Source organism: Stegostoma tigrinum, chromosome 9 (assembly GCF_030684315.1).
Source record: "Stegostoma tigrinum isolate sSteTig4 chromosome 9, sSteTig4.hap1, whole genome shotgun sequence".
In the NCBI taxonomy this organism is placed as follows: domain Eukaryota; kingdom Metazoa; phylum Chordata; class Chondrichthyes; order Orectolobiformes; family Stegostomatidae; genus Stegostoma; species Stegostoma tigrinum.
Genome location: NC_081362.1, coordinates 15586897 through 15611172, shown reverse-complemented (window position 1 = coordinate 15611172; position 24276 = coordinate 15586897). Strand labels below are relative to the sequence as shown.

At 41.7% G+C, this 24276-nt stretch overlaps 2 protein-coding genes across 5 annotated transcripts in view; one reads left to right on the top strand and one right to left on the bottom strand.

Moving 5' to 3' along the window:
• The window catches only part of urb2 (URB2 ribosome biogenesis homolog), a 31102-nt gene extending 28235 nt beyond the window's left edge, over positions 1–2867 (bottom strand). Inside the window, exon 1 of one of the 4 annotated variants that reach the window (XM_059648359.1) lies at positions 2827–2867. In XM_059648359.1, the coding sequence (XP_059504342.1) occupies positions 2827–2832 (6 nt within the window). In that variant the 5' untranslated portion in view covers positions 2833–2867. The other 3 variants (XM_059648360.1, XM_059648361.1, XM_059648362.1) reach the window with 3 other exon arrangements.
• taf5l (TAF5-like RNA polymerase II, p300/CBP-associated factor (PCAF)-associated factor) lies at positions 2424–23990 on the top strand. The gene is made up of 5 exons (XM_059648363.1): positions 2424–2593; positions 3333–3477; positions 10272–10376; positions 15689–16413; positions 22390–23990. The coding sequence occupies exons 2-5, from the start codon at positions 3336–3338 to the stop codon at positions 23179–23181; spliced, it is 1764 nt and encodes a 587-aa protein (XP_059504346.1). The 5' UTR covers positions 2424–2593; positions 3333–3335; the 3' UTR covers positions 23182–23990.
• The last annotated feature ends 286 nt before the right edge of the window (positions 23991–24276 follow it).

The following is a 24276-nucleotide window of genomic DNA, read 5'->3' as shown; positions in this document are numbered from 1 at the left end:
GAACTCAATAAGATTTGAGAGGCATGGCCTGCCCCTCACAAAGCCATGCTGACTCCCTTTAATCACGCTATGCTTTACCAAATAGTCATAAATCCTATCCCTCAGACTTCTTTCCAAAACCTTGCTGACCACAGACTTAAGATATGGTTGCAAATGACCTGGGATGGGACTGAACATCCAACGGTAATAACCATTTTTATTAAGGGCTGACAAATAGGAAAAAAGATGAGCGCTGCTCATTTTTAGGAGGGAATTAACTCAATGCTGAGGAAGGATTCTAACTCCCATGAAATGGAATCTGTACAGGTAAAGCTCAGAAACACCAAGGGGCAGAAAACAGTTGCATATAGATCGGCAAACTGTACTGGTGATGTTGGGAAAGGCATTAAACAGGTAATTAGAGAGAGATCTAAGCAATAAAAAGGTACAACTGTATTTATGGGCAACTTTCATCTGATTACAAATTGTGGTCTTGTTTCTGAATTCATTAGTGCAGAGCAGGAATTCCTGAAGAAGATGGAATTAAAGACTGATAAATCCAAACGGGGCCCAGAGATCTACACTTTAGAAAGTGGCACAACAAATTGTCCATGCACGAACAAGAATCTTTTAGAGATTCTATAGACTCGAACAGTTCCTCTAAATTTGGAGTGTAGATAATGTAATCCCCCTATTTAAACAGAGAAAAAAGGGAATTACGGGCTAATTTGCCCAACATCGGTACTGGGAGAAATGCTCAAGTCCTTTATGCAATATTTAATAATGGAGCATGTGCGAAAGAAAATTTATGCTTGACAAATCTATTGGAGTTTCTTTGGAGGATGTAATTAAGAGAGTTGGTAAAGGTAAGCCAGTGAATCTGGTGCAGTTTGACTTTCAGGCGTTCGCACCAAGGTCCCACTCAGAGATTAACATGTAAAATTCAAGTGCATTGATGACTGCAAATTGCTCAGCAGCATTCATGACTCGTCAGGTGCCTATTCCCAAACGCACCTCACCAGCCTAAGCTGAGCTGTTAAGTGGCAAGAAAAATTTGAACACCAAGCAGAATTAATTCCTGCTCTATGATGAATGTGTTACACAGAGCGCATTAATGCTCCGCAGCTCAATCCAGGAAGGGTCTCGACCCGAAACGTCAGCTTTCCTGCTCCTCTGATGCTGCTTGGCCTGCTATGTCCATCCAGCTCTACAGCCTGTTGTCTCAGATTCTCCAGCATCGGCAGTTCCTACCATCTCTCGCATCTTTTTATGATGTTTTCAAAACTTCCTCCTCAAAGGCCTCTCCTTCAGCACCAGAATTATTGATCCAATCATTGGAAACGTGAACATCAGTTTCTTTTGCTGACCAACATTTCCTACAAGACCCTAGGCTTGCCCTCTCAATTCTCATGCTCGTCAGGATCAGGTTCCGTAATTATAATGGTAACATGATTCTACTTCTCCACATCATCTCTTGACGTTTTACTTCCTTTCTGGCCCATATGTTCCATATTTCTACTAAACTCCGAGTGGAAAAAGTTTTTCCTCACATCTCCTGTCAATCACTTATTCCTCACAGTAAAGTTACGTCCTTTGGCTTTAAACAAGTTTCCCACAGGGAAATGATTCTCACAATCTACTGTCTATTCATCTCAATTTTGTGTACTTCTATCACACCCCACTCAGCCTCCTGAGGTATCTACCATTCATGATATATATTGTTCCATTATTACTCACAAAAATCCTTCCCTTTGTCCTGATCAGTGTGTGATGTACTAAATTTCATCTGCCATTGTCAGACTCATGTACCAGCCGATCAATATCAGACTGCAGCCCGAGACCCTCACAATCGGCAATATCACCAATTTTATGTCATCTGCAAACTTACTGATGAGACTTTGGGCATTTGCAACCATTATATGACATAGTATACCACATTCCTAAATACACTACCCCATGCCTTCTGTATTTAAAGTTGCACAACCTCCCAGATTTATATCTATAGTCACCCCATGTTCCCAACTCCAACACATATAACATAACGTACCACACATCAACATACAGTCCCCCACGCCTTATATATTTACGGTTACAAAACCTCCCAGGCCTATACCTATAAGTTACCAAGTGCTCTAGGTTCCTATATAAATATATACGTGTCAGTTCCTTATTTATAGTTAGACTCACGGGAGCTATATAGATAAGAGATAACACGGTGTGGAGCTGGATGAACACAGCAGCATCAGAGGAGCGGCTGAGGTTTCGGGCCTAGACCCTCCTTCAGAGCTGGGGAAGGGGGATCTGAAGTAAATAGGGAGATCACAGTCACATCCTACCTGCCGCTCCCCAGCTCCAGGCCGCGGTGCACCACGTGCTTCCCCCCGCCCCGGCACCATGTAACCTCTGACCCCGCTGACCCCACCCTCCTCCCCGCAGCCAATCAACATGAAGCCGAACGGAGGCGCCAAAGCAGCGGCGGCGCCGTGAGGAGAGGCCCCGAGCCCGGGCCCGGAGCCCAGCGCGAACCCGAGGGCGGCCTGAGGCCTGGGCCGTGTTCCTTGTCGGCACACACACACACCCCCCCCGTCCGCTGTGGGAGCCAGGCCGTCATGCAGTAAGTTCCCGGTCTCGGGGCTGGGGGTGGTGCGGGGCGAACGGATCGGCTTCGGGCCTAAGGGAGGCGGGATCGGGTAAAGACCACCCCCCCCTCTCCCCAACCGGGAAACTTACCCTCTACCCGACCCACACCCCCCCTTCCAGAAACATCTCCCGTTTCCCCCCCGCTCCCATCCTGCCTCCCCCGCTCCCTATCCCCTGCCCCATCTCTTGTTCTCCCCCGTTCCCCACCTTCATTTGTCTCCCTACACCAAACCCATCTCCTCCCACTCCCCATCTCTCCTTTTCTCCTAATCGTTCCGCAAGACTCCCACACACCCCAGCCGCAATCATCTCCCTTCACCACCCACATCCTTGCACAGTGGGCGGAAAAGTACTGTTTCAGTTGAGTCTGCAGTTTCAAACCAAAAGTTTTGTTTTGTGCCGCTCAGGATATTGGTGAGCGGAGAAATGGTAATGATGGCTTAGTCGCCTGGACAATGTGACTGGCACAAAAGATACTTTAATAAAGTCTAAGTTACTGTGGATGCTGGAAATCTAAAACAAGCATAGAAAACGCTGTTGAAACTCAGTAGATTTGGCACATCTGTGGGGAGAGGAGCAGAGTCAACATTACAAAACATTAACTCTACTTCCTTCTCCACTGATGCTGCCAGACCTGCTGAATTTCAACAGCATTATCCATTGGTTATAAACGATACTGTTCTTCATTGATCTTATTTCATGTTGATAATTAGACCATGAAACGTGTACGTACAGAACAGATTCAGACAGCAGTGGCTCTCTACCTCCGAAGAAGACAATATGTTGACTCTGATGGAGCGCTGAAGCAAGGACCCAAGTTTTCTCAAACTGCAGAAGAAATGGCAACTAACTTAACAGGTACATCGAAGATAAATTTGAGCAAAAACATGAATCATTGCATCTATTTTATGGATCAGATGTCAGCAACAAGCTGGACAGAGTAAAGCTCCTCATTTAATATGTGGATAGGGTGACATTAAGTGAATGTAAAGAGGCCAGTGTAAAGTGTACACTGGTTGGGAACATCAGAAATAAGTGCAGAATTAGACTGTATGTCTCCGCAAACCTGGTCCAACATCAAAAAGATCAAAGCTGATCCTTTGATAATAAAGTGTGAAGCTGGATGAACACAGCAGGCCAAGCAGCATCTCAGGAGCACAAAAGCTGATGTTTCGGGCCTAGACCCTTCATCGGAGAGGGGGATGGGGTGAGGGTTCTGGAATAAATAGGGAGAGACGGGGAGGCGGACCAAAGATTGAGAGAAAAGAAGATAGGTGGAGAGTAGAGTATAGGTGGGGAGGTAGGGAGGGGATAGGTCAGTCCAGGGAAGACGGACAGGTCAAGGAGGTGGGATGAGGTTAGTAGGTAGGAAAGGGAGGTGAGGCTTGGGGTGGGAGGAAGGGATAGGTGAGAGGAAGAACAGGTTAGGGAGGCAGAGACAGGCTGGGCTGGTTTTGGGATGCAGTGGGTGGAGGGGAAGAGCTGGGCTGGTTATGTGGTGCAGTGGGGAAGGGGAGATTTTGAAGCTGGTGAAGTCCACATTGATACCATTGGGCTGCAGGGTTCCCAAGCGGAACACGAGTTGCTGTTCCTGCAACCTTCGGATGGCATTATTGTGGCACTGCAGGTGGCCCGTGATGGACATGTCATCTAAAGAATGGGATGGGGAGTTGAAATGGTTCGCGACTGGGAGGTGCAGTTGTTTGTTGCGAACTGAGCAGAGGTGTTCTGCAAAGCGGTCCCCAAGTCTCTGCTTGGTTTCCCCAAAGTAGAGGAAGCCACACCGGGCACAATGGATATAGTATACCACATTGGCAGATGTGCAGGTGAACCTCTGCTTAATATGGAAACAATGCCACAATGATGCCCCCCGAAGGTTGCAAGAACAGCAACTCATTCCACTTGGGAACCCTGCAGCCCAATGGTATCAATGTGGACTTCACCAGCTTCAAAATCTCCCCTTCCCCCACCGCATCCCAAAACCAGCCCAATTCATCCCATCCCCCCGACTGCATCCCAAAACCAGCCCAGCCTGTCTCTGCCTCCCTAACCTGTTCTTCCTCTCACCCATCCCTTCCTCCCACCCCAAGCCGCACCTCCCTTTCCTACCTACTAACCTCATCCCACCTCCTTGACCTGTCCGTCTTCCCTGGACTGACCTATCCCCTCCCTACCTCCCCACCTATACTCTACTCTCCACGTACCTTCTTTTCTCTCCATCTTCGGTCCGCCTCCCCGTCTCTCCCTATTTATTCCAGAACCCTCACCCCATCCCCCTCTCTGATGAAGGGTCTAGGCCCGAAACGTCAGCTTTTGTGCTCCTGAGATGCTGCTTGGCCTGCTGTGTTCATACAGCTTCACACTTTATTATCTTGGATTCTCCAGCATCTGCAGTTCCCATTATCACTAAAGCTGATCCTTTACCTCAATTACGTTTTCCTGCACTATCTCTACACTACACCCCATCCCTCGATGTCTTTAATGTCTGAAAATCTATCAGTCAATTCCTGTCAATGACTGAGCCTCCATAGCTCTCTGGGATTGGAAATTCAAATAATTACAAAAGACCTGTTTCACTGCTGTAAAACTTGTAACCATCTCCGACCTTTAAGGCAAGGTCTGGAGGGAGGAGTAGCAATTGGACCAGTTTGCCTTGGTTCAAGATATGGGGTGGCACGGTGGTACAGTGGTTAACACTGCTGCCTCACGGTGCCAGGGACCCGGGTTCAATTCCACCCATGGGCAACTGGTTGTGTGGTGTCTGAGTGGGTTTCCTCCGGTTTCCTGAGTAGTTTTTGCAGACAGGAGGGTGATTTCAGAAGGCTATGCTCTACGTAGGCAGGGTTTGGGATATTGTTCAGGGCAGGAGAGGAACTTGAGGGGTAGAATCCAGGTGTTGTGACCCATGTATGTACCAACATCACGAGTAGAATGCTTAGAGAATGTGCGGAGGCAGGCACCAAATTTAAGAGCTGAGTCTCGAGGGCAGTGATTTCTGCAGTGTTACCTAAGCCACGTGCTAATTGTCAGAGAAAACGTAAGATAAGTGAAATGAACACATGACTCAAAGACTGATGTCGGTTCCTGTTCATGAGGCACTGGGGCCTGTACTGCTGCGGCGATCTGCACCTGAACCACTGGAATCAAGGTTGTCACAAACCATAGAACTAGGGAAGTAGAAACTGTTTTAGTTTAAAATCAATGTGGGTGAGGGATCAAGCTTGGGTAGACATTGCAAATGATGGGGTGGAACCACGGCAAGAGAGCAAATAGTAATATAAGAAAGACAAAATAAACCTAAACATACGCCAACAGTCAAGGGTGGATGTCACTAAGATGCAAACTAGGTCAAACCAAATGCGTGTAACCTTCACAGCAAATTCACTGCGCACATTGAAGTGCATAAATATGATCTGATAGACATTAGAGATATGGTTACACACTGACAAGTTTTGGGTCCTAAATATTCAGAGGTATATAGCATTCAACAAGAATACGAAGATAGGTAATGGTGGAAGGGTAGCACTGTTAAGAAAGGAATGTCACTGAAGCAGTCGTTTGAGATGACCTTGGTTCAGGGGATCAGAATATCTAGTTGATTTAGATGGAAATGAGAAAGAATACTACAGAGTGAGAATGGGGAGTTGATGAAATTGCAGATGAAGTGATCAAGTATTTTGCTTCTGTCCTCACTATAGAGGGCACAAAAAGCATTCCAGTAATAGCTGTGAATCAGAAGTTGGAAGGGAGAAAGGGACTTAGTGAAAGTAGAGTCATGAGGGAAGCACTGCCAAGCAGACTGATGCTATGGGCTAACACTTGCCTAGATTAGTCTTCATTCTAGACACTTGCAAAACGATGACTAATGAGATAATAGGTGTGTTTGTTTAATTTTCCAAAATTTACAGGGTTCTCGAAAGTAGCAAATATAACTCCTCTACTCAAGAAGAGAGGGAGGCAACGATAATAAACTGTAGGTCAATTAGCTTGCCATCTGTCATGGGGCAAGTGTTAGAATTGATCCTTAAGGAGATTGTAGCTAGACACTTAGAGAAATGCAAGGTAATCGGGAGGAGTCATCATGGTTTTGTGGCAGGAAAATAATATTTTACCAATTTATTGGAATTTTTTTGAGGGGGTAATGCCCTGTGGATAAAAGGGAGATGTGGACATAAAGGACTTGAATTTCCAGAAGTCATTTGACAAGGTGCCACACAATTTATTATCATGCAAAGTCGAAGGCCATGACGTAGGGGATAAAATCATAGCATGGATGGAAAATTGACTAGCTGTCAGAACACAGGGTATGTATAAATGTTCTTTTCCTAATTGGCAAGATGTAACAAATGGAAGCCCATAGACCCCTAGTCTCTTCTCATTATTGCAGCCAACATTGTTTAAATGGCCTGATTGATTACAAGATAAAATGCATTGATAAACTGTGGGCTTTTGTTTTCAAAAGTACTCATTTTGTACTTTCAAACAATATTTATCTCTAAATTGTCAGACTATTTGCTTGGCAGCTAGTTCTGGATTAGAAATAGATCCTTAACTAAATATTGAGAAGACAAATTGATTAAACGTAGGACCACCGCCCATAAACCCTATCCTCTAGCCATTACCCTGGTAAATGTGACTAATCCAGGCAATTTGCAGCCTTGCTGTCAAACCCCAGGATGAGTTTCTCACCAGTTCCGTTATTAAGAGAGTCTCTCCCTGTCTCCACCTCACCTCAGCTGATCTGCTAAAATCCTTAATTATGCCTCTGTTATCCCTAGACTTAACTAGTCTAAAGCATTCCTTGCTATTTCATGAGTTCTACCTAGCACAATGCTGTGCTTTCTAGTTGTAAACATGCACCGTGTCCCATTTGCCTTGTAGCTGGAACTCACTAACCTCCATTGACTCCTAGTGACTCCAATTTTAGAATTCTCTTTCATATTTTCAGATATCTTTTGAGGCCTGTGTCCCCCTGTCTCTGCAGTGTCTTCCAGCTGCACTACTCTCTGAGATCTCTACACTCATCCGTTTCTAGTCTCTTGAGCGTCACAGTTTTAATTGCTTCACCATTGACTGCTCTGTTCCAATTGACAAGACACTAAGCTCTAAGACTTGCTTCCTCAATCTCTGACAGACTTTCTTTTATTTAAAGACCCTTCTTACAGACCTACATCTTTGATCAAAATCTTGGCTATCTGCCCTAATTGCTTTATTTTTGAAATCAGTGACGAATTTTGTTTGCTGACTCTCCTGTGAAATGCCTTGGATTGTTTTGCTACATGCTCTGTATAAATATAAGTTATTGCTATTTTTATGATTACCCAATATCTTTTACATTCACCCCATCATTTGATAGCGTGCATGAAAAGAGGTGGGAACTGGTTTTATTGCGTCTTTATAGAAGTATGACAAGAAGACTAAATCTCAGTAAGGCATGTTACGAACAGCTATTGTGCACATGCTTGTTTGGATTCTGGGAGAGTGACATCTGTTTGACAAATGCTTGTGATTCCACTAAATTGCAGGTCTCTTAGCAGTAGAATGATAGGCGCACAGGATGATTGGGGGGAGTGAGTGTGAAGATGTTTGGAAAATGTAAATTAACTTGTGATAACCAGATCACGATAATTTATCAATACCAGAAGTTCGAATTGAACAGTTGCAACTCCCAAAAAAATGATAATGAGATCTCTTTAAAGTGGGCAAGGATTTTTAAAAGCATGATTTCTATTTGAATGTTGTTGAGGAGTCGAGTTTGATTTTAATGTGGTCCATAGTTCTAATTTTAATTGAGCGGTTGAAAAAGAGTTAACGCTGTGAAATGCAAGATAATATATAGTGCAAAATGAGTGGAATTTTATATATTGTAATTATATATACTTCCATTATGAGCTGGGGGAATGGTTTTATGTCGCTAGGCTTCAAAAGCAAGCATAAGTTGTGATCAAAGATTTTTAATAGAATTGAGTTGGTTAATATGTGCAAGTGGATGCTGCATTTGGATTGCATGCATTGGTCAGATCAGATTTAAATCTACCCCATTCTCTTAGGATGGAAATTTCTTTGCACCCTGTTCCCACTGCCCATGAATAAAAATCACTAAAATAGACAGTGAAGCTAAAAATGGCCATAGAATAGCATTAAACACAAGGTAGGGAAAAGGGTTATGGTATATTTGTCTAATTGTATATGTTGCTACTTGTATAAACCCCAACAAATTACAGTGGTCCCAGAGTCATGAGTCCAAATTGGATCATGGTATGTTCATTCTTTAAATCTGGTCATTTGTGAAACAGCAATTGTTTACTACATTTCTTCATGGAAGGGATCCTGCCGCCTCCATATGAGTCAGTTCCCCACAATGTGGTAGAATCATAATCCTACCAGTACAGGTATGTAATAAATATAGCCTTGCCATTATCTCCCATATTCCAGAAACGGGCAATTCTAGTACTGAGCAAGTTATGCATTATTGCATTTAAGAGATTTCTCTGCCAAGTAGAATGTTGGACTATTGCAAAAGATTGCATGAGTATATTCTGGAAACATTTAACTGTTCCAGTAATATGACTTTTTTGTTTTGCCGAATCTACATATTGAAGCTTTCAAAACACATTTTTGACAACAGAGCATACTGAAAGGTGTGTTGTTATGGACCAGACCACCACGAGCATCACCACCCTTGCACCCCCATTCCCCACCTGCAAAATATCTACCAAGGTGATAGCCTAAACTCTAACTTTTATCTTCTTTAAAGGCAAGTGTAAGGTGCTGTGTTCCAGATCTAATGTGATTGGTCACGCTACTCAGCTTTAGCAAAATGCACTTTATTCTTACATCCAGTTAAAATGCAGACACAAGAAATAAAAATAGGTATAACTTTAACTGTTTTGGAAAACTTGAGAGAATGATGGATTATTTAACTATTAAACCGTATTTGTTCCAATGTGTAATAGCCCATTAACACACCCTAGGCAAAGGCTAATTCAGTAAAACAGATTGCTGCCAGAATTGCATGTGAGAGAGGGAGATAAAGGGGAAAAAAATGCACCCCTTAAAGCTATTGTATCATCACAGTGCACGGCTTTTGTACATACGCAGTTAGCACAAAGGTTATTTGTAACTTTTCATATCTAGAACCATCTCCAAGGACAGTGCCAGGATTTGTAAGAATGTAAGAATACAAATAATGCAGTGACCCAAATGTCTCAACAACCTGAATGTGTTTATTTTCTAAGGCAATTTACTGGCATGCACCAGGTAAAAAGTCCATTCAAGCAGGGTTATTCTTAATCCAGCTGCAGTCTGTGAAAAACCTGCTGAACGAAGGGGGATATACATGTTTTTAGGGAGAGAGAAGTGTATGGTAGCATATAATTTGATGTAATGAAATCCCTGTTGATTGCTGGAATTGATGGTACGTTGAAAGAATTGTGCATTGTGCCTTGAAATTGGATTTGTCACTCTTCAGTCAAAGTATTTAATTATAATTTTGTCTGCATACCAGTTGAATTGCTCTCTTTTTTTTTATTATTAGTGATCCCAGCTTGTCAGCGCAGTTATTTTCAAATGGAAATTTCATGGCTAGATGCAGTTTAATTGCACATGTCAGGTCTTTGCTGATTGCATTCATTTTATATTTTCAAAAACAGTTCAGGCAGAGTCTGGTTCTCCCAATGTGGTGTCTGCAGCGCCCTGTCAAGCTGATCCTAATCAATATGAAATACAGTTTGCACGGCTGAAAATCTTCCTTTTTGGTAAGTAAAGACAGAAGCAGAATATATTTAGTCATGAAGATGTTTAATTTATATAAAGTGGTTCATGCACTGAGTTTGTGCATCTTGCTTTCTGCGTAATACTGTTTCTTGAAATTGATGGATCCAATTACAAATCTGCAACTTGGCTGACACGATTTACCTTTTATTAAAAAACCCACTTTAAATGAAATTTGTCACTTTTCAGAAAATACCTAAAAACCACCTCAGCCATGCTGAGATCAGAAGTAATATTTTCCATTAGAGCTGACTGAACTGTGCAGTTACACCCATTTAAACTTCATAACCCAGGTTCAGAACATAACCATAGGCATATGAGGCACAGTGGATTATAGGATTTGTAATCTGGAGGCTTTGATTAATGATTCAGAGACATGAGTTCAACTTCCATGGTCACAATTAAATTCATTTAATTAAATAAATCTGTTAAAAAGCAGGTGACCAGATTGTTGTAAAAGCTCATCTGGTCCTCCAGTGTCCTTTCCAGGAAGATTTATCTCCTGTCCTTACTTAGTCAAACCTGCACATTATGCACAGCAATGTGGTCGACTCTTGTGGCTTCCTCTGAAAAAGTCTGGCAACCGCTTGGTTGCTTTCAAGCAGGTGGCTCACCATCACCTTTTTAAAGGATAATTAGGATTGGAGATAAATGCTAAACTTGCCAATGATACATTGAATCAGTAATGATGTTTAAGAGACAAAAGAACTGCAGATGCTGGAATCCAAGATAGACAGACAGGAGACTGGAAGAGCACAGCAGGCTAGGCGGCATCTGGAGGAAAGGAGCAATCAAAGTTTCAGCCCCGAAGGACAGTAATACCTGAAACATTAACTGCTCCTTTCCTTCAGATGCTGCCGTCCCTGCTGTGTTCTTCCAGCCTCATCAATGTTTAAGAACTGCCTTCAGTAACTGAGATACAGGTGTTGTATGTGTAGGAAGATAAGACAATATGTTGTCTGTTTAGCTATTTAAGGATCTAGGTTGAACAAAGTATCTTATTCTAAGTATACCCAGTAATTTGTTCCTCTTAAATCATACTTTCCTTTTTGAGAAATGTCATGCAGGAAGAGAAAATCGCTTCCTTCTATTGAAATTGAAGTTCTTTTCACGGGTGCCTTGGGAATGAGAGATACATTCAGCTGCTTTTGACTCACTGAATGTACCCCCTGTCAGATGCATGTGCAATTTTATCTGTAATTGGTCTCACTATTCACAGCGGTGTATCTGTGATTAGGTGAAAATGGGAAAGCGTAGCAGTGAAGATGAATAGAGATGAAGATGAATGTTCTAACACAACTAGGAAATGTAGCAACAAATGCAATGAGACTTTCACAAGATTTGAATAATCTTTTCACTTGCAAAGAATGATGATTGTATACTCTACAGCATGTGGAGAGTAAATTAGTCCATGCTCAAGAGCTGATGAGCGCTTTAAGCTTTGAGTTGTTGATTTGAGTTGCAGGAAACACTTCATTTTGATTCATTTCATTGAATACAGAAAATGGTATCAGTGCAATCACTCCAGTTCTCTTGGATGAAAGTGGTTAAAGAGAGTATCAAAGATACTGGCATTTCTATTGTTGCTGCTAATTCTGTTCTAGGTTACCACATGCCACTTCAGTAAACTTAGTAATCAATGTAAGCCTGTTAACATGGTTTGACAGATTTGGCGTTTTCCAACATTTTAGAGATAACAGGAGGCTGCCAACCAGTGTTTCTTCTAAGCTGTATGCAATCTTACTGGGCTTGTTCCAGGTTAAATACCTCTCACCTGCAGCTCTGTAATAATTTGAAAGGGTGTGTGTAAAATGAAAACTGGCTGCCTCCAAGTTTTGAAAGGAGCTTTGATGTTGTTTCTGATACTTGGCATAATGAAGCCAGGCATTGCCTTTCCTCCATTCTGAAAACCTCTGCACTTTAGTTTTGGTTCACTAGAAATGGGCCTTGCTAAATGGGGGCTCACCATTCTTTTGATCAGAACTAAGCCATCATAAAATAGAGGCAGCACAAGAAAAGGTCATTCAGCCAGTCATGTCTGTGCCATCTGTCTGCAAGGCACTTTTGCTAGACCCACCCAATTTCCGTTTTTTCCCATTAACCCTGTATCTTTTTTGTCTTCAAATGTTTATCTTCCCTTTTGAAAGTCTGTACCAAGTATGCCTCCACCACATTCTGCACAGGGCGTTCCAGGCCTAAACAGTCGCTGCTAAAAAATCATTTCAGAGATCGTAGGAACTGCCGCTGTTGGAGAATCTGAGATAACAAGGTGTAGAGCTGGATGAACACAGCAGGCCAGGCTGTAGCAGAGGAGCAGGAAAGCTGACGATTCGGGTCTGGACCCTTCTTCGTTTTCTGAAGAAGAATCCAGACCCAAAATGTCAGCTTTCCTGCTCCTTTGATGCTGCTTGGTCTGCTGTGTCCATCCAGCTCTACACCGTGTTATCTCTGCTAAAAAAAATTGTATTGCCTTTGATTCTTTTACTATTTTCTTTAAATCTCTGACCTCTGGCCCTTGACCTTTCCATTAGTGGGAATAGTTGCTCGTTGTGTGTTCTGTCTAGCCACCTCATAGTTTTGTTCACCTCCATTATAATTTCCTCACAACCTTCTCTTTTTCTAAGTTTCTCCAATCTGTCCTTGCAATTGTAATCTGTCATCCCTGGAATCATTTTTGTAAATTTTTCTGCACTCTTTTATAAAACTTTCACATGCTTTGTAAGATGTAGTGTTTAGAACTGCACACAATATTTGGATAAGACCAAATCAGGTTTTATGGAAATTCAGCTTCATCACATTTGTACTCGGTGCCAGTCTTTATAAAGGTCAGGATCCTATAAGTTTTTCAGCCTGTCCTGGCATCTTCAATGATTACCCCAAAAGTCGTTCTCGTTCTTGCTCTGTCTCTCAACCCCTTTTCGACTTATTCCTTTTATTTCTCATTATGTCTTCTCTTTCTTCCTGTCAAAATGTCTCATCTTGTCCTTCTCTGCATTAAATTGCATTTGTTGACTACCTGTTCCATCAACCTGTATGTCCAGTTGAAGTTTATTGTTCTCTTTGTCACAGTTAACAATACTTCCAAATGTTGTTCCCTCTGTCGATTTTGAAATTGTGTCCAGTGTACCCAAGTCGGGGTCTTTTAGGTAGATCAAGAAAAGCAGCAGTGCTTGTGTCTGCCCTGGGGCACACTGTTGTATAGCTTTGTCCAGTCTGAAAAACAATGATCACCTACTACCTTTCCCATCCATCAGCCAACCTTGCAGATGCTTTTAATGAATCTGTTTAGACATGTTATATTTGGCGGGGGTGGGACCTGAACCTGGGCCTTCTGGCCCAGAGGTAGAGACATTACCATTGTGCAATAACGTCCTCCAACCAACCTTGTATCCATGTTGTAACTGTCCCTTTTATTCAATGAGCTTCAACTTTGCTGACAAACCTAATGTGAAATACTCCGTCAGATGTCTTTTGCAAGTCTTGTTCCATCAACCGTACTTCCCTGTTCAAATCTCACTTATCAAACCCAATCAGGTTAGGTAAGAGAGATAATGGGAACTGCAGATGCTGGAGATTCCAAGATAATAAAATGTGAGGCTGGATGAACACAGCAGGCCAAGCAGCATCTCAGGAGCACAAAAGCTGACGTTTCGGGCCTAGACCCTTTAGGCCCGAAACGTCAGCTTTTGTGCTCCTGAGATGCTGCTTGGCCTGCTGTGTTCATCCAGCCTCACATTTTATTATCCAGGTTAGGTAAGCATGCTTTTCCTAGAACATATGTATGCTGTCTTTCTTTAATGCACTGTTGTTCAAGTGACACTTAAATTTTTCTAGGGTTGTTATTTCTAGAAGCTTTCCCAATACAGAGGTTAAACTGACTAATAGCTGCTGGGTTTAGACTGTTACAGACTAGACTAGACTCTCTCCAAATATATTAAGAAGGTAGTCTAGACCCTAACTACTACTAATTTTAAAGGCAGATGTGAAGTATATGTTCAAGATGGAATGTGACTGGTCAAACTACTCTATTCGGCAAAACACAATTTTACTTAAACACTGTAGTTAAAATACAACCAAAGAAAAAGAAATTTGGAATAACAGCTCTACCTGAAAACTAACCAAACAATAGGTACAGTAACTATTACTAATTAACTGTTTCAATATAGCAACATCCCTTGGCAAAGAAAAGAAATTAGGCACAGGTTCTCACATGCACGTCCCCAGTCTGGGAGGAAAAAACATCAAGAGAAAATTCAGAGTGAGTAGCTGCCAGGATTCATTCACTGAACGTTCAATTCTGTTGAGACCTCAATGGCTTCTGATGCTACTGAGAAACCAAAATCCAGAAATGCTGATCTGCGAGAGCCGGCCACACCCATTCAGGCTGTTAAACAAAAATCCAAGGCCTCCCAAGCTGTTTACGTTATGCCAGACTACTTAGAACCTTTGCCTTGCAGTCTCTCTTCAAAAAAAAGGACAAAATAACCTGTAAAAAGTTACAGCAACATCACAATACTTGTACCCTTTGTGTTTTGAACAAGGGTAAAACATTTGCCACTTTTCAGTTCTCTGACACCACCCCTGTACCAAGGAAGGAGTGGCTGATTATGACTAATTTCTTCACAGTTTCCACCTTTACGTCCTTTAGCATGCCAGCCTGTTTCAATTGTAAGTATAGTCAACCTTTATATTAACTTTGCTTTGTTAATTTCGGATCCAGCTATTAACTCAATTACGTTCTCTTTCTCAACAACTTAGGACAGTATCCCTTTCCTTTCCTTGGCCATTATCTCCGCTTCCCTGTATAGGTCCCTTCAAGGTCTCATTAACTCCATTCTTCCTCTCTTACCCTTTATCCTACGTATGTGCTTATAGAAGACTTTTTTGAATTTTCCTTTTATGTTAATTGCCAGCCTCCTGTCGTACTCTCTCTTTCCCTCTCATTTCTATTTTGACTTCTTTCCCTCCTAAACTTTGTGTTCAGGCTGGTTATCATGTGTTATCGCAACCTGATGTCTGTTGTATACTGTATTTGTTTTTCTCTAATGCATATTGCCCTGTATCTCCTTCATCACCAGAGTGTTCTGGATTCGGCTTTCTCTACTTTTCACCCTTGTGGGAATTTACTTCCACTGTACTGATTCTCCAGTTATGCATCCATTTGTTCTGCTTTTCATTTCTGTGCTCGCTTGTGCCACTAATCCAGAAATTACTATATTTTGAATATTGGGAAAGATATGTTCTAGCAAGTGCTGGAAATATATTTACTCACTGCCATGTCTTGCTCTGGTTCCAGATACTGAATCAAAGTACAGCCAAGAAGTGAAACAATTGCTCTACCCTTTATTTGTCTACCTCCACCTTGATATGGTGCACAGTGGTTTGAAGAGCGCAGCTGACAGTTTCTACAGTCGTTTTCATGGGATGTTCTTACAAAATACGGATCAGAAGGACATCATGGAACAGCTACGGACTACTCTGAATAGCCAAGATATTTATTCAAACTCCAAGCTTCGAAGCCTGACTGAAAACAAATATGTTCTTAGCCTGACTGAAGAAAGTTACAATTATCTCCTCCGCTACCTCCAGAGTGACAACAATAGTGCTTTGTGCAAGGTTCTAGCCTCTCGTGTTCAGCTGGATGTGCAGTGTTCTCCACAGACAGGCTATCAGCTGTACAACACGGGGACAATATCTCGCAGTGAGGGGTTGGGTCTGGAGCCCTCTGAGCTACCCTCTACCATGTTGCAGAATGAAGCTGCACTGGAAATGTTGCAGGATAGTATAAAACGGGTAAAAGATGGACCTCCCTCTCTCACAACCATATGTTTCTATGCTTTCTACAACACGGACCAGCTGCTCAATACTGCAGAAATTTCGCCAAACAGCAAATTGCTCAGTGCTGGCTTTGATAACTCTTGTATCAAACTCTGGAGCTTGAGGGCGAAGAAACTCAAATGTGGGCCCCAACAGGTTGATGTCTCTCGGATCAACCTTGCCTGTGACATCTTGGATGATGAGGTACGACAGTGTACGTGCTACCTGTGTTTTGTTGTGATAGGCTAAATCCAGCAGTTAGTATCACGTTGGATGGGCCTGTTGTTTAATATTTTATCACTGGGCAGATCTAAGAATTCAATTTTCATTCCATCTTACCATACAGTCAGTAAGACGCATGATCTGAATCGTGCAGATTGTATTTTATGTTTCCAAGAGTGACCACTCTGTATAATGTGAATTTCATGAGATTTAAAGTATTTAAGGTTTGCTATTGCTGATGTTGAGGCTCCAAATTAATTGACGCAATCAATATCACAACTGGTTCTTCACTGACAGGCCTTTTAACCTTTTCTTCCAAATGTAATAATTTTATGTCAACTGCTGTCAATTCCACAAGGTTCTGTTACAAACGTAACAGTATGTGACTGGTGATCCATTCTATGTCGATTCCTTCATACTATGCATTAAAGCTAGAAGATCTCAATCACTCCTAACTGAGTAATAAGGTCTGCAAGTTGTGACGGATTGGACTGAGTGCATACTTTTTGTATATGAACAAGTGAATCTGCCATAGTGGAAAACGGGCCTGTTTTACTCCTCTGTTGTCCTGCACTTGTTCTCTAATGTGTCTCATTTCTCTCATTGCCAACAGTGTTTTTTACTGGTCCTTCTCTGTCCATTTTTTTCTTTCTTGGGTGTTATTTAAGGAAAAATGGTCTGCAAGTGTCAAGATAATAAAATGTGAGGCTGGATGAACACAGCAGGCCAAGCAGCATCCCAGGAGCACAAAAGCTGACGTTTCGGGCCTAGACCCTTCATCAGAGAGCATCTGCAGTTCCCATTATCTCTGCAAGTGTCAGCGGCTAAACTATCCTATGGCAGATGTGTTAAAAATCCAGCTCACAGAATGTGGCACCCAGCCACTTTACAACATCCCTCTTTCACACACTTTAATTCCATCATGTAGTCTTCCCCAAAACGCCCTCCATCTAAAGGAGCCCTTCCTCTCTCACCCTGATCACTCAAACTTCATTTCCTCTCTGAACCAGAATTGGCAATCTTACATTATCATGCCAAAGTTTGACTATCAACTGTGCCTCTGTTGCTAACTCTCTGAAAGTCAGCAGATTGTTGCTTCAAGCCCTGCTGCAGAGGCACGAGCACACAGTCCTAAGCTGACACTCCAGCACATTACAGCAGAGGTGATGTACTGTTGAAGTTGCCCTCTTTGTGCAAGATGTTACATTGGTTCTGTTACCTCCCTCTTGGAAATGAAGGATCATATGTCACTGTTGAAAGAGATCAGGGGAGCTGTCCCTGAAGTTGATAGAGAACACAACGAAGCCAGCAGGTGGACTCGGATGGCTCAGCAACACATTGTGCAGGTGCTAACTCTCATTCAGAATTGGCAGCTTTCTGTTCTGCATTTGCAGGACCTTTGTCCTTCCCCTAACCTAGGAGAGCAGCCACCATCCTGAGTGAATAGAGGGTAGTTCATATCAGAAAGTGGGGAAGGAAGAAGAACAATGAATAATGAGGTTAAACTTCAGGGGAAATTTAATAAAAGCTTCTGATCCATGGTGAGGAAGGAAAGCCGGGAGGTAGGTGTGAAGGATCAGGACTCACTACTGAGTGAGTGAGTAGCCTGTCATAGTCCAGGAGATGTCAGTGGAAGTAATGTTGGGGAAAGCTGATGATGGGGTGTGAACATGTTTTTAAGGAGTTCTGTGATGGGCTCTGGGAGCAGGTTAACTCAGGACTCACTGCCTCCTATTTTTAATTCCCCCCCCACCCCCCAACCTAATGGAAGCGGGTAAGAGGAAAGGTTTTCTCTGTAATAGTCAGATCAATAACTTGGACTTGATTTGATTATGGCAGCTGGCAATGAAATGTCTTTATTTAAATTAGACATTCCAGTTTCACTTTCATATAAATATCCTAAACAGTTAGGAAATAGAGGATTTTAAGCTAAATGAAAGTAGCTATTAACAAAATACCTATTGAATTTGTTATGGGACAGACCAGTAACCTGTTGTTATTGAATAAGATATTACCACTGTTCATTCAGAATGACTAACAACAGCAGAAATGCCCATTATTGGGAATGCTTTTGATACTCACTCAAGTCCTTAAGTATATAATGTGGTGATCTTCTGCTGCAAGAGGATGTTTTCTCCTGCATATTCATCATGTCAGTACTTAACTTTGGAATGTACAAGTAAAAGGAAAATTGGAATAGTGAAATGAAAGCTCAACACTGACAGTATCTGGGAAAGGAGTGAATAGTTTGCTGAATTGAGAGACATGTTTCCAAATCTTTTTATCTTACGTTTGTCCTGATGAGTGTAAGAGGTTTTCATTCTATCACAATAATATATTCTGCAAGAGGAAAGGAAGCTGATCGTTTATCAGTCAATGTGCCAGCTAATGTATTCTAATGCAGAGCTTGCAGAGGATAGGTTTCTGGAAATGAATCTACATCCTTCAGAAATCTTCACTGATCAACAATCAATTTAAGATAATGTCATGATTGGTGTACTCAAGATTGGATAGTGCAAGCTGAACAATCACAGATTTGTGTAAATTGGTAGATGTTTTGCAAGCATGCAATGTTCAATGTGGACTGTATTCTCCTTTTTCCGATTGCACTAGGAAAGGTGCAGGGGAAATTGCCAGGATTGTACCTTGGCTGGAGAATCCTAACTATGAGAAAAGATTGGAGAGACTTGGATTTGTTTTTTTGACAGGCAGCAAAAGTTGATAGGGGACCTGATAGAGGTTTATAAGATGAGGGGCATTGCTATGGTGGATAAGTGGCAATTTTTCCAGTTATAGAGGTGTTGATAACTAGGGAGTATTGATTTGAGGTAAGAGGTAGAAGGCTAAGAGGAGCAAAGAGATGACTCTTATTTTACTGGTGAGGTGATGGCAGTCTAGCACACCCTACCTTTAAAAGGGTGTTTTTGAGTCAGAAAATCTCATGACACTTAACCACAGTTGAAATGTTCATTTCCATTGCCATAGCCTCCAGAGCCTTGGGGCCAGAAGTTGTAAAAATGGGCTAGATGCAGTCAGAGGTTTATTGACTGGCGGTGAAGTGGCCATATACTGTGCTGTAAATGTGTAAGTCTATGTAGCGTAACCAAATAACATCTCTCATTCATTCATGGAACATGAGTATCCTTGGCATTTAGTGCCAATTCCAAACTACTTTGGAAAAGGTGTTGGTGAGCTGCCTTCTTGAACTGTTCTAATCCATATTGCCTGCATACACCCACACTGTTAGCGAGACAGTTCAGGATTTTGACCCAGTGACAAAGTATTTTCAATTCAGGATGACGTTTGATATAGAGGGAAACTTGGACATGATCGTTTTCCCATGCATCCATTGGTTTTTGGTAGAGGGTTGGGAAGTGCCATCGAAGTGGCTTTTATCAGTTGCTACTTACATCCTGCTGACAATAGACTAAGTAGTGAGTGAACTGCCAATCAAGTGGGCTCCTTTGTACTAGGGTTCCAGTCTCACCCAGCAGACATGTGGTCACCAAGTGTGGTTTATGTACTAGGCAACAGAGCAGATTGAAGTCTTTGATCTGAATATTAAGTGGAACAAATCACTGTTATTTCAGAGTCACAGCAGAGTTTGTAGACATACAAATGTTTGAGAATTGACTCCAATTGAGTGCAGGAGGAGAAGGGACAAGGTGACTTCAACATCTTCTTGTTAAGTCATCCTCCATTTTGTGATGAAGTTGACGTGGAAAAGTGATAAATCTGTGTGAGACTGGAACTATCCCACAGAAGCATGGATTGGGTTATGAGTGATGTGTCTCCTTTTCCTATTATCTGGAATGCTGGTACTTATTGTCTACCCTTGACCTGCTTTGTAGTTTCTGCCTGACTGCAGTGCTGCTTCTTGTTCTGTTCTCTGAATTTGTTGATGCTGGGATCGGTTAGCTGAATTGGCTGGACAGTTGGTTTGCAGTGCAGAGTTATGCTAACAGAGTGGGTTCAATTCTCGCACCAGCTGAAGTTACCATGATGACTGTCCTTCTCAACTGTTTACCCTGCCTGAGGTGTGGTGACCCTCCAGGTTAAACCATCACCAATTGTGTCTCTCCATGTCATTAGTCAGCAGTTACTTAATTATCTTTCCATGATGGCACCTTCAGTCTGGCACAAGCCACAATTTTCATAATTTAGTAGCACTCGAAATATATCATTGACTTTAAGTAGCCTCCAGATTCATGCTTCCTTGACTCTATAAATTCCTTCACAAAGCCCAAGACAGAACATCAGTTCTTGACCTGGTGTGCCCTATAGCTATTTATCAATAGTGAGCACTTTAGGGGATATGCATTGGTGTAGATTTACATTTTATTGACCAGAAAGAGAATGTTTATGGTATTTACTGATTAAGAGGCTAACAGCTTTTCTTGGGTTGCCCAGAGTTTCACAATTTCTAAAGAAAGATCTTTACATGGACAGAATTCCCCTTTCATAATTTCTCAACATATCGAGACATTGCACAGAACGTTTAACTGATTCAGCTGAACTTATCCATCATGTTTTGTGAGAAAAAGTGCAGAATGCAAGGTTAACATATTCACTCAGGGATATGGCAATTAAGTTTTCATATTTCTTTGAAACGATTTAAGAATCTAAAGGGCTTAACTAAAATGGAGATGAGAGTTAGATTTAAATGCCTCAGCATCAATATCTTTCTTCTGTCAAGAATAATTTCCTTTACTTCCCTTCTCTGCAGTTGCTTCCTGACATGCTCCTTACATGCAATATTTTGTCTGTATTGCAAATTTCCCATGCATTATTTGTGGCTGTAGAAGCTACTCGTGAAAATACTGTGGTTAGTTCTCCTCAAGATTGTGGCTTCAGTGGGGGAAAAGCAGCATAAATGGAGTCAGTGTGCCTAAGTCTGTCTGAAGATCAGTGCATAACTGTCTGATTACGATGTTAAGGGGTTGCCAAGCATGTTAGAAGCATTTTCTATTTGAAGCACAACACAAATTGTGTGTACCGTATATTGCATTTTATACGCTGTGCCCTTACATGGTAATGTCCAGATATATACCATCACCTTCAGGCATGAGTCTTCTGTTATATCCCTGTCTCCTTATAAGAATGCACAGTTCATCCAGAGTTATTACTCCACATCCCTTTTAAATATTTTTAAGAGGTTTGAGTCCCAAGTACAGTTTACTAACCCAACCATTTTGTGGAGGTTCGTACAGAAGAATAAGGTTTTATTTTAAAATACGTATTTACTAGTTATGGAAATGTTGAATAGAGTTATTTTAATCGATCAATGAATTAACATAATGGCACCTTTACAATCGGAGGTAGCAGCAATGGTGAAGGATTCCTGTATCTCAAGTAGCCCCTGCCTTACTAGATACCATTTAGCTGCAAACAATCTGGTCTGCATAGCTGGGGACTCACTATTATTGCTCTGTAGTTGATACTTTCAGAAGCTCCCTGTTTACATGGACTGCACCAGCTCTGTGTTCAGGTATTTATTCCGTGATGTATACAGGCATTGTAACAGTCTGATATGCATGATTGGCACTATGCTGCTTTCCTACAGCATTAAAACTTTGTTTTTATAAAGGTGCAGCGCTCAAGCCTGTTACGACCAACTTTCAAGATAGTTTACAAAAAGAGAGACATTTTATTGCCTTCTCGCTTTCATTTATGCCCATTGGAAGCTGATTGAGGAAAGACACTTGTGTAGCTCATGTCCTGAATCCTCAATTGATCTGCAGGAGAGCAAATGCGGAGGAGAGTATAAATATGAGTGACCTTTACATTGCACTTGTTTTGCCATCACGCTGTCGAGTGGAATGAGATGTGTAAAACTCTTCAGTGGAGCATATTTAAAAAGAACATCCTTACTACTTGTTTACATGCATCATTGAAATTTACTGTTATTTATATCCACTGTTATTCATTGCTTTTGGATTTTTTTTTCCCCTAATGCAGGTAGAAGATGACGTGGGCAGTGAAATGAAAATCCTAAGAGGACATTGTGGGCCAGTGTATGGTACCAAATTCCTCTCTGATAATTTGGGACTTCTGTCTTGCTCAGAAGACGCAACAGTCCGTTACTGGGATTTGTGCAGTTTCAAGAACACTGGTTTGTATCAAGGACATGCTTATCCCATCTGGGACATTGATATCAGTCCCTTGAGCCTTTACTTTGTGACTGGGTCACATGATCGGACAGCAAGACTTTGGGCACTTGACAGAACATACCCTCTACGCATTTACGCGGGCCACCTAGCAGATGTAGACTGTGTTAAGTTCCACCCAAATTCTAATTACATAGCCACAGGCTCAATAGATAAAACTGTGCGGCTCTGGAGTACGCAGCAAGGGAATACTGTCCGCCTCTTCACAGGACATCGGGGACCTGTGTTAGCATTAACTTTCTCTCCTAACGGAAAGTACTTGGCTTCAGCGGGTGAAGATCAGCGATTAAAGTTATGGGACCTTGCGTCGGGTACTTTATTCAAAGAACTGAGAGGGCATACTGACAATATAACTAATCTTGCATTTAGTCCCGACAGCAGTTTGATAGTTTCTGCATCTGTGGATAATTCAGTCCGTGTATGGGATATTCGTAACACTTACTCTAATTCACTGGTGGATGGTTCCTCCAGTGAGCTGGTGGGTGTATACATGGGACAGACCAGTAACCTTTTGAGCGTGCAGTTCATGGCATGCAATCTCGTGTTGGTTACTGGTGTTGCACAAGAGAAAAAGGAGCAATGAGTGTACAGGAATATTTCCTTCTGTTTAATTAGAAGCTCCTGGATAAGTAAGTCATTAAGAAGACCAGATGAGTCGTGAATGTACCCGGCCAGCTTGCTTTGGAAAGACGTTTTGAGATTGAACCTCACTGGCTTGCTTTGATCTCATCTTGCAGCTAAATACACCATCTGTTGCACAATCTTCTCTGTATTTACATAGGAAAGAGTGATCCTATGATTCACACCTGGACTGATGTTAGTGGTTTTTTCCTTGCCAAGCCTGGGGCATCATCTTGTCGCTCCATTTGCAGTCCTATGCAAATTCACAAATTGCAGAAGTTCTGGTCAGCACGTGAGTTTAAGACGCATTCTTGCATCATTCATATTGTCATGACATTCAGAACATCAACCAGACATTGTTCTGATGTTAGCTGCCATTTGTCCAGCTGTGAAATGAATTATACCACTTGTACACAGTCAGCCAAAAGGTGACTGGAATGGTTTTGCAGTAATTTATTTAGTCTGATCTTGTGTTGACAGAACAAACAAAATCCTGGTTGAAATTTAAGTTCTAGCCCAGGTGTTTAATTGTACAGTTTTCTGGCAAATACATTTGTACGACAGGTATTGATTATGTTTCATCTGTAGAGTGGTGTACTCAATATCATGAAACAAAACATGAGGTTTTGAAAAGTACTTCAAGATGCAGCCACAAGCCTTTGGAACACAACATGAACCTTCTGCTTTCCATCTCCTGAGAAGTATTCAATATACATTTTTGTTAAATTGCATATTAAACTGTTTCACACAATCAAATAAATCTGATTCCTGCTCTCCAAATTCAGTTTGTAGTTTCTGAATGCAATGTCAATTGCTAGTTTTTTTTTAAACCAGCGATCAAGATCTTGTGTTTGGAAGTAACATTGAAATGAAGATAAACTTTCATTTTGTATCATTTGTATATTTACATATCTGGCTTAGAAGTGTGTATCAACACACAAATGGAATCTTAAGTAAAGTATAGTTGCATATGGATAGGAGTAGGCCACTTGACCCTTTTGAGCCTGCTCAGTAAGATCATGGTTGATTTGATTATACCACATTCCTACGTACCTAG

Coding starts and splice junctions, on each gene's coding strand:
- taf5l (XM_059648363.1), top strand. CDS start 3,336: ATGAAACGTGTACGTACAGAACAGATTCAGACAGCAGTGGCTCTCTAC. Junction 3,478..10,271: donor AATGGCAACTAACTTAACAG/GTACATCGAAGA, acceptor TTTCAAAAACAG/TTCAGGCAGAGTCTGGTTCT. Junction 10,377..15,688: donor GCTGAAAATCTTCCTTTTTG/GTAAGTAAAGAC, acceptor CTCTGGTTCCAG/ATACTGAATCAAAGTACAGC.